Source organism: Gavialis gangeticus, unplaced genomic scaffold (genome assembly GCF_001723915.1).
Source record: "Gavialis gangeticus isolate Ggan-Ray unplaced genomic scaffold, GavGan_comp1, whole genome shotgun sequence".
Lineage (NCBI taxonomy): Eukaryota > Metazoa > Chordata > Crocodylia > Gavialidae > Gavialis > Gavialis gangeticus.
This window is the reverse complement of record NW_017729034.1, coordinates 64,085,632-64,095,688: the sequence shown is the minus strand read 5'-3', so window position 1 is coordinate 64,095,688 and position 10,057 is coordinate 64,085,632. Positions and strand designations below refer to the sequence as shown.

Sequence of the window (10,057 nt, the reverse complement as noted above, 5' to 3'; positions counted from 1 at the left end):
TGGCAGAGCTATCCATGAAATTGTCCCTACCTCTGGCAGGAGGGATGTCCCGGTCCCTGTTCAAGAAAACAGGCAAAGAAACTGTTAAAAATATCAGCTCTCTCATCTGGCGTAGCCACAAGGTTACCATATGAGTCTTGCAGGGGCCCTGCATTGCCTAGTGCCCTCTTCTTGTTCCCAATGTACTTGCAAAAGGACTTTTTGTTGTCCTTAATCCTGGACGCTAGCCTGAGTTCCATCTCTGCCTTGGCCTTCCTAATAGCCAAAGTGGCCTGCCCATATTTAACATTTCTGAATTAAAGCATGCTCGGTGCAGATGTTGTCTCTAGACAACGTAGCTGCCAAACTCTAACAAGTGTCTAGAGAGCTGGGGGAAAATGAAATTTTTCAAAATACTGCAACTTGGCCAACAGTATGGTATGCCTTGTCTCCCCACAGGGACAGCAAAAGGCAAATCCTTAAAATAACGGAAAACCTCCAGCTATATTTCATATCCTTGCTCCACAGCACTAGAGTTTCCTTAGGGAAATGGTTATATGAATTATTTTAACTTGGGCAAAATAATGTGTTCTTCTCTGGTTATATCCTTGAAAATGTCTGAATAATTTTGGCAGAAACTTTCAGCAAGGGGGTTGGGGACTTAACTCAGAGCAGACACACAGCCTGGAAAAATGTCATTCCAAGTGGTTTAAGTACAGCAACATTGCAGGCTGATGAAAACATGGGCCAATAATGGGAAACAGTGAGCAAACTTAGACCCTGCTGGAATTTCTACTTATTAAAAAAAGACACGCACACAAAACCCACAACACATGAGCACTTCAGACATTCATACCCTGATCCAGCCTCAATTAAAAATTTAAACAATAATAGAAACCGAATTTTTGGAAAGAAATTAAGCAGAAGGAACTGCTGAAGAGGAAGGGATGGTGTTCTCATGTAAATACATTGTCAGAACACATTATCTGCTACAGCACTTTGCAGAACAGCATGATTTTTTTGAGGGAAATCCAGTGCTTGGATTTATAGCACTATAAACTCGCCAAATGCCCTAATAGCTCTCACATCATGCAAAGATGCATTCAGTTACAGATTTACAGATTATGACATACAGGGGAGACCTTAACATTTCAAGTTATTTGTATCCCAGTAACTGTGAGCAGTGCCCATGTTACCTCACTAGTCTGAGGAAAGGCTATAGTAACCACTGTTACTATGGCAATATTACGTACAAAGTATACAAGCAAACTGATGCTTTCATCTTCTGTCTTTGCACTGCCAATATACTCTTTCTCTCTTTTTTTCCCTTGTTTTGAGGGTGATCAGCTGTACGGGGGGCCGATCATTGTTTCCTAAATTTTGCTTCATTGTTTTAGTATAATTTGAAAAGGGAGGAAGGGTCATGAAAACAACAGTAACCTAAAAAACGGGACAGGCAAACAAAATATTCTTTTTCCACCTTCAAAAGATTCAGCACATCTATTCTTCTTCGCAAGCCCAGCAAACAAAACTGAACCTCTATAGTCCAACAGAAGAATGCCCGGGTGGGAGCAATGAAACATTTACACACCCCACTGTTGCCAAGGGAACAGCCCAAACATTCGATTTTGGCATATTTATTAGGAATCACTCCCCTCCCCCTCTGGACCCTTGCTTCTCCAAAAAAAGAATTCAGTCTCACATATTTAATGGCTGTGAAAACAGTCTGGTGCATTGCTGGGAACAGAGGTATTATTGTTGCTATTCAGAACAAACTCATAATAATTCAAGATAAAAATAGCTAAATGCAAGAACAGATTTTCCGGGTGAGAACACAGTACCAGTATAAAACTTATTCAGCTGTTGTGTATGTATAACAGCAGACACTAGATTTACAGCAAACTCTTGCTTACTGCTTTTCTACCCATTTTCTATACCATTACCAGTTAGCAATACTGGGTCCTTTATACTTCTGCTTGAAACATTTCCTTTTAATTGGTAATCCTTCAATCCAGGAAGGGTGAGAAACAGGATTATTAACTCCAAAAACCAGCCTTTCAGTTTTAAGTGAATATGCTGGGTTATCCAGAAGCTATAGGATGCATCAAAAAGGAAGCAGTATTAACTAGCCATTTCAGTCACTGCATCGTGCAATCTCAAGCCAGTCATTCATGTTGACCTGAACCATCTCATCAGTAATATATTGATAACACTTACCTCACAACAAAGAATGTGAAATTTTGTTCATTTAAGCATGTAAAACGGGAAGCACTACAGAAGTGCAAAGTATTATTACAAAGTACACACTAGCACACAGGAATAGCTGAATTCCTTCATCTTTTTTGTTTATTTAGGAAACTTTTACAAATTTGGGGTATTCTCTTGTGTAGTTTGACAAAGTGATAAACTTTATCAAGCACTCTCTTTCTCACCTCTCATGACTTCCAAGGTACTGAGCAATCACATTAAAAACTGTTTCTCTTTAGCAGTATAATTCTGTTATCACTTCAATTTGGATATTTTGGGGCACTGATTTGTATCCTTTTACTTGTACTCTATTAACTACTATATTATATAGATCTGATATTTTTAAACTAGTGTCTAGTGCATTTTCAGTTCATTTAAGAGTGAAGTTATATGTTACACTTAGATCATACTAAGGGCACTTACAACATGAGAATCCACACATTAAAACTGATTAACTTATTCTCAATACCCTCTGAGTATCTCACCACTTCAGGCAAAGTTTAACTCTGGGCCATGATACATATCTACTGTGAGGGTAATTTCAGTTGGCTCTGAAGAGATAAAATGAGCAATCTGCACTCCTCCAACATCCCAAGATGCACTGCTTCCAGCTGCCCCCTTCCTCCCCGCCCCACCTAAAGCAAGGATTGCGCCTAGGTGTCTTGGCTTCTAGCCATGCCCTTGCTCCCCCGCCCTCTATTGGCAAGTCAGACTGGGGCAGGCAAGAAACAGTATTACCCCTTAACATGCAACTGCTCACAGCATGTTCTAACTTTAACCACTTAACATTCAACAGATTTAGTATGGTCTCTAAGGATAACATGCAACTTTGCCCAAAGTAAGATAGCTTCATCACAGAAGGCTGGGGCAGACTTTTTCTATCCCCTGTGATGCCCAGTGTAACTGTCAAGCAGAAAGACTTTTTTGGGTCAGAGGAAAAATAAAGTGAATTGCCTAAGAATATAAAGTACAAGGAGAAAGGGGCCCTCACCTCTTTCTCTGTTCCAGAGCCCCATAAGTTTAACTCTGGCTCCACCTTCTTCCAGAATAAAGAAGTACTATACAGACATATGATTAACATGTTATTTTAGGTTAAACCAACCAACATTCACTTTCACCACTAACCATATCAGCAATGGAGATATGAACCAGAGTTCTGGAAAGACAACCAGTTCCAGAAACACCAGAAGGAAAAACTAATCCAAATAAGATAGTGGGAACAATAAAAAAGCTTAATAGTCATTACTCTGTAATCATCATTAACATGGTGTTTCCAGATTTAAGTTTCAGGATGGTCTATAACCAGGAAACTCACTTTGAGAGCTCTTCAGAATTAGAACTTATTAAATACATCTCTGAAGGTGCAAATTAACTCCCCTCAATTCATATTGCCAAATAATCTTCTGTATAAGCAATTAGTTAATGTTTTGCCCTTTCCTTGTTTGTTGCATACCTTTCACCCAAGTCAAAATTTGAGGGGAGGGGAGAGGGACCACAAGGAAAGTGCATTCTTTATCAAGATATATATAACAACCAGGAATACCAAGCCAAAAACAGAGAAGAGGATTTCATCATCCTGGCTTGCATATTTTATTCATGATGGAGTAAAGAGATACTATCAGAGGATAAATATATACTGCTAACCTTATCACATTAAAAAAAAACTCCATTCATAACAGTCTTTTCTAAATAATGATTACCTCAGTTCTGCCAGGGAGTGCCTGATAAGTATTCAGAAGTGGAGGAAATGTACTCTTTTTATAATGTTGAAGCTGGTTGCGATGACCCATTGTCTGTAACAAGGAAAAAAAAGTAAACAACACTATATAAACAGAGGACAATATTGCTACATCTAACTAGGTTCAAGTCAAGTCAAGTCAGTCCCAAAGCCGTTGTGACTGTTGGGGCACTTTAGATGCTGTGCATCATTGATTCTTCAGGCCAAGGGACCTGGTGGTGCCCATCTCCTCTCCAGGTATGGATGGCCATTGGCTCACAGGGAATTCACCTGCTCTTTGACAGGTCTTCTTTTTAGTCCTGTTGGGTGTTCACACACCCTTCTCACCCAGGCAAGCCCAGGTGGGGGTGCCAGTTTAGTCACCAACAACCTGACCATGGAACAGACTGTCCTGGTTTACATGGTACCAGATAGCAGACCAGGAGAGGCCTAGCCTGACAGCATCTAACTAGGTTAGAATTACTAAATGACAAAGCTACCCTTAAACATATTGTGAAAGAATTATATTAAAGCATAAATCTTACCACTTATTCAATTTGGCTTTTGGGGGGAATTACTCATCAGATAGTACACAAGTTAACACCCTTTCAGAGAAACACCTGGTTCTTGAGCAAGCTCTTTGGAATTATTTTTCCAGCCAAGAATTTGTGTTTGTTTGTTTGACAGGACATAACCAATTTTGAAACCATGCCACTGCTGCCATACTCTGGCTTCCAGTAAAACAGTTTAACATTATCCAATGCCAATTGCCCTGTCTGTCAGCGTTTTTAAAAGACGTACACCCCTTTTAATCCCTTTAAATTCTATTGGTAACTGGCTAGCATTCCTCCATCATGCTTGAAGGTAATGCTACATCAATCATCTTTCTTCTAAATACAGAACTGCAGGTTACATTTCAGTCTAGGTATTTGTATGGACTCCTCCTGAAACAGAGGGGTAGCACAGGCAGAGCCGAGTAATTAGCACTACCTCTGCAGCTAATGGATAGACAGGATTGTGTGAAGGCACTACATTACTTCTGATTCAGAAAGCAGCCCGCACTAGGTAATGTGACATGTTTGAAGCCACTTCTGCATGGCACAGCATGTTTGTGGTTTAAACCTGTCTTCTGACACAGACATTAGAAAAATGTGGCTTATCTGGGCTAAGTCCCTAAGGAGGGATGTGGTGTCACCAGTCCCATGGGTTTCTCTTCTACCCTCACAGATGCCACAGCAACCCCTGCAATGTGGTGGAAATTCTATAGCCCAGGACAGGTAGAAAGGAAGCAAGCATGCTCCACAGCGTGCCCTCCTTCTTAGGGCTGAAAAGATCGCTCATCAGTTTATGAAAGTATATAAATGTTGCCTCCCTGTCAGGCCAGGCCTCTCTTGGTCTGCTACCTGGTACATGTAAACCAGTACAACCTGTTGCAGGGTTGGGTTGTCGGTGACTAAACTGGCACCCCCCCCCAGCTAACCTGGGTGAGGAAGGTGTGTGGACACCCAGCAGAACTAAAAAAAAAAAGACCTGTCAAAGGGCGGATGAGTTCCCTGTAAGTCAAAGGCCATCCATAACTGGAGAGGAGATGGGTGCCACCAGGTCACTTTGCCTGAAAAATCACCAGTGATGCAATGCTAACCTCAAAGGGGGGCTGTTACAGCCATTGGCAACACATAGGGAGCGCACACAGGTCCACATACACGCCCTGAGCTTGGTGGTGCGCCCCCTGCAAAAAGGCACTGCTGGCTCGCCACTCCCACCCCCACCCCCAACACCATCGGCAGCATCTGCAGGCAGTCCCCAATTGCTTCTGGCCACTGCTGACGCTGCCAGTGGTGGCTGCGGGTGATCACTGACTACTGGTCAGTGCTCGCCACCCTGCCCCTGCCCCCCGCTGCACCTCCAACAGCGCCATGGCTGCCTGCGGGAGCTCCCCACTTGCCGCTGTCATGCCTCTGCCACCAGCAGTGCCACTGTCACATGCAGGAGCTCGCCGTGCCCCGGCAGCCTCTGGGGGCATGCGGCATTCATGGTTACAGCATCTAAGATGCCCCAATGGCTGCAGCGGCCTCAGGACTAATTTGATTTGATAATGTTGTCTGGGATAACAGCAGATTTCAATGATTCTGAAGGTCCCTTCCAGGCCTCTGCTCACTTAGAAGTTACATCACTGGCTGACCTGGCTGAAATTAGGTCTTCCTCCATGGCACAGTTTTCCCCAGAGTTGCTGCGTGCAACTGCAACAGTAATCTAGACTCCTTGTGCCTACATGTTGGGAGGGCTGATAAGAAACATGGGAAGCACACAGGCACTCTGGACCTCTACTACTTCAAGGTGGTTAGCCCAGGTGTAAGGTTGTCTATACCTTCAGGGGACAGACCCTTGGCTAACTGTTAAAAAGGAGCAAGCCCTGGCCATGCCACTTAAATGAGTAAAACTGGCAGGAAACCTTAGTCACAGATACTCAATCTTCCCCAAACAAACTGTAAGAACTGTTTACACATTGGCACCTGATAAAGGTAGGTTGTTGCCTCTGGAAACTCATGCCTCTGAACCAGTAAGTCTTTAAGGTGCCAGCCTGCTCTACCACCTACCTGACTTCAGACTCACACTGCTTTCATTGTCTCCTAGAACACAGAAGAACTACACAAACAACTCAGCTTTAAAAAGAAATGGTAAAGTAGGAGGGAGCAATAAATATAAGTGACTTCATTTCAGCTAGACCTGGGTCTCTCAGCATTAGCAGCAAATGCATTTCACCCCAGAGGCTGCTGCATTTCAGCAGCGCAGGGCAAAGCTCTCCTGCCTAGCAGTGGAACTGCTTTTTGCTCAAAGCTTTGGGATCCCTTCAGCAACAAAAAGGAAGCTTATATGAAGTAGAAACTTAGACAAATAACTAGGGAAGAATATAAGAGCATTGCTCAGGCATGCAGGGATGAAGTCAGGGAGGCCAAAGCACAATTGGAGCTGCAGCTAGCAAGGGATGTGAAGGGTAACAAGAAGGGTTTGTACAAGGATGTCAGTAGCAAGAGGAGGATCCGGGAAAGTGTGGGTCCCCTACTCAATGGCAGAGGCAATATTTTTGAGCAGGGGGTTGGACTAGATCAGTGGTTCTTTACCTTTTTTATATCAGGATCCATTTGTAAATATCAATGGCCAGTCCTGACCCAATGCCCCTTGTTCCCGACCTGCTGCTCTCCACCCCCAGGGCCCAGCCCCCCAGTATGTGGGGCAGGGGATGGGTGTGCGGTATGGGGGAGGTGTGTGTGGCCATGGGGAGTCCAAGCAGCCCTTTGCAGATTGCAAATCAAACAGCCTGCAAGGGAAACCCCCCGGTTTCCCCACATTTTTCTCTTTTAAAGGAAAATCCATGTTTAAAGTTTGTTCATGACCCTTCCATATATTCTTGTGACCCACGGGTTGAGAAGCACTGGATGAGCTGACTTCCTGAGGCCCCTTCCACCCCTAACTTTCTACGATCCCGCAGGAGGGGCAAGGGCACGTGCTTGCAAGCGCCCCCGCCGTTCACAGGCCGGACCAGGCTGCGGGGCTCTTCCCCTGCCGTGTCGCCCAAGGGTGTGGGGGATGCGCTCTCCTCCTAGGTTGGTTTTACAAAAGAACCGAGTACCCGCAAGGACCAAAGACGTGAAACTGAGACCAAGGCACCGAGCTAGGAGGCAGCTGGGTGGCAGGTCAGAGGAAAGGCAGTAGCTCAAGCTGCCAGGATCATTGAGCGATAGGGTCAGGAGGGCCCTCAGGGGGTCACCTAGTCCAACTCCCTGCTCAAAGCAGGACCAGCCCCAGCCCCAGCCCCAGCTAGATCATGGCAAGGAGCAGAGCGGGCAGGCCCCTGGCCAGGACTTACCGCTGCCGGGCGATGAGCAGCTCGGGGCGGGGGAGAGGCGCTGGTCCTTGGTGCGGCCGCAGCCGCGTCCTGTGAGGCGTTGCCAAAGCAGCCGCCGCCCGCCCGCCCTGCCCGCACTAGCCGGGGGAAGCGGCAAGGCACCGAGCTGGGAGAAGGGGAGCCAGCGCTGGCTTCCCTCTTTAAAGAACAAATAACCTGCCAAACACTGCCTGGTTCCCCTCCCGCTGCTACTACCGCTCCTAATAGCAACCGCTGCTACTGCTGCGGCTGGGTACCGGCGGGAAGGGAGCCTCGGCTTGCCGAGGGACTGAGACTAGGGATTCTGAGAGGCTTGCGCCGGGTGCTGCTCGGATCCAGCTTCAAACTGGAAATCACCCCTTAGCAGCCCCGCCCTGGAAACCTGAAAGAAGTCGGTTTTGAAGCGTCTTTGCCCAGAGTTTCCTTCTGGTCCCAAAGCTGCGTTCAAAAAATGTTCTTTCACCCAAGAAACAAAACGGCACCGGGCACTTACCTCCTGCTCCACCGAGCGCCTGCTTTTGAGGGGCTCTCAGGAGCATCTCTGGAAGGGCAGGTCACTCAAAACCCTGAAGCTAGTTTCAAATGGAAGTGTCAGAGTGGCTAAAACACCTTCAAGAGCAAATTAACACCTTCAAGAGCAAATTGGATGCTTATCTTGCTGGGATCCTCTGACCCCAGCTGACTTCCTGCCCTTTGGGCAGGGGGCTGGACTCGATCTTCCGAGGTTCCTTCCAGCCCTAATGTCTATGAAATCTATGAAAAACCTGCATTTATTTAAAAAGAAATCATACAAATCACTTTAGGACGGCAACTAGTTTAGCACAGGCAGTCTCAGGGTTTCAGCAAAAGATACTGCATCCTTTTGGTTAACTTAAAGGGCTGCTGCACAGTAACACAGCATCCTGACCAGCCTCTCCCCTTTTACCTGATGTCAGGAAGCCAATAGAAAGACGAATGGCACTAGTGCCACCCTTGCACTCGCGGTTGCTGCTCATCCTGGTGGAAACAGCAGGGTCTCCAGCAAATGTAATCACTGCTGCTCATTCATCATAACAGTTGTATAGGTAGTGGTGCCACAAGGAAGAGGTGCACCTGGGGGGGGGAGCACACCAGACAGCATTAGTGAAGTGCCAGCACACTGTGGCACCTGGCATTTCATGCAGCTCTACCTTGGCTCTTGGCTTTTCAGCACAATTAAAGAAGACTGACAAGATGCAAGGGAGCAATAGTAAGGTTTAGGGAACTCTTGATGCTCCAGAACTGGCAAGTCAGGTCTAATTAATAATATTTCACTGTCTAGGAGTAAGTCAGAAATAAAGTACCTTTCTTGTTCCCCTTCCTTTGCTTCTTTGTGGGGTTTAAAAGGAGCCTAGAAGCTGTGGCAGTTGGTTTTGGGAATTTTTTCCCCCATTAGAAATGCAGGTCATATCAGACCTCAAAGACTGTGCTGTGGCAACTAAAAAGCTCAGGAAACTATGATCCTGCAAGAGTCACAAGACTCAAGTGCTTTGATTTTAATTTCAGGGGTGTACTTGGTAGCCATGTTGGTCTGAGACAAAAAACCCATACAAAAAACTAGAACTCTTGGTTCCAAAATAATTGATTTTAATTTGATTCTGCTAACTAACTCTAATTCCTAATGGTATTTGAGAAAAAAAAACTTTTTAAGAATTACATAAAAATGACCCTCTGCCCTTTTTAACTAGAGTGTAAGCATTCATAAGACACATGCTTTAACACCATTGCCCCAAAACAGCGACTTGATATTTTTGCTATTTCTGGAGATAAGAACAAACTTTTTAAAAACCCACATCACCTTCCAGTCCCTTTTTTATACATCACAAAGCAGCAGGAAAGGGTACAAGTTAAATCATTGATACAAAATACATTACTGGCCTGTATGTTTAAAAGGTGGGTGTGGTTGCTCAGAAATTCTTGAAATGCTTGCAGCACAGTCAACATTTAAAAAATTAGTAAGATATTAAAATTGCATAGGTCTGTCCTAAATGCTATGAATTTCAAATCTCACTGAAGCCAAAGCTGCAAGTGCTCAGTGCATCTCAAGATCTGACCTTATCACATTGAGATATGGAGTTGAGCTTCGTGGTAACTGGTGATTTCTAATCGCAGGTTTGTCAGATAGTATCAGAGTAGTAGTTTTAAATGCTCTCACTCCTTACCCAAAAGAAAATAGAGGTGAAGAAAAGAAGAGCTGGCTGGAGAGGAGA

The 10,057-nt window shown here is 45.0% G+C and overlaps 1 protein-coding gene across 4 annotated transcripts in view; it reads right to left on the bottom strand.

Annotated features, from left to right (window-relative positions):
* The window catches only part of LOC109304855, a 116,003-nt gene extending 107,144 nt beyond the window's left edge, over nt 1-8,859 (bottom strand). For 2 of the 4 annotated variants that reach the window (XM_019527684.1, XM_019527687.1), the window contains exons 1-3: nt 8,323-8,430; nt 7,812-7,988; nt 3,927-4,019 (exon numbers count right to left, since the gene is read on the bottom strand). In XM_019527684.1, coding sequence (XP_019383229.1) covers nt 3,927-4,016 — 90 coding nt within the window. In that variant the 5' untranslated portion in view covers nt 4,017-4,019; nt 7,812-7,988; nt 8,323-8,430. Of the gene's footprint in view, nt 1-3,926; nt 4,020-7,811; nt 7,989-8,322; nt 8,431-8,754 lie in introns of those variants that run through there. The other 2 variants (XM_019527686.1, XM_019527685.1) reach the window with 2 other exon arrangements.
* Nucleotides 8,860-10,057: the final 1,198 nt, after the last annotated feature.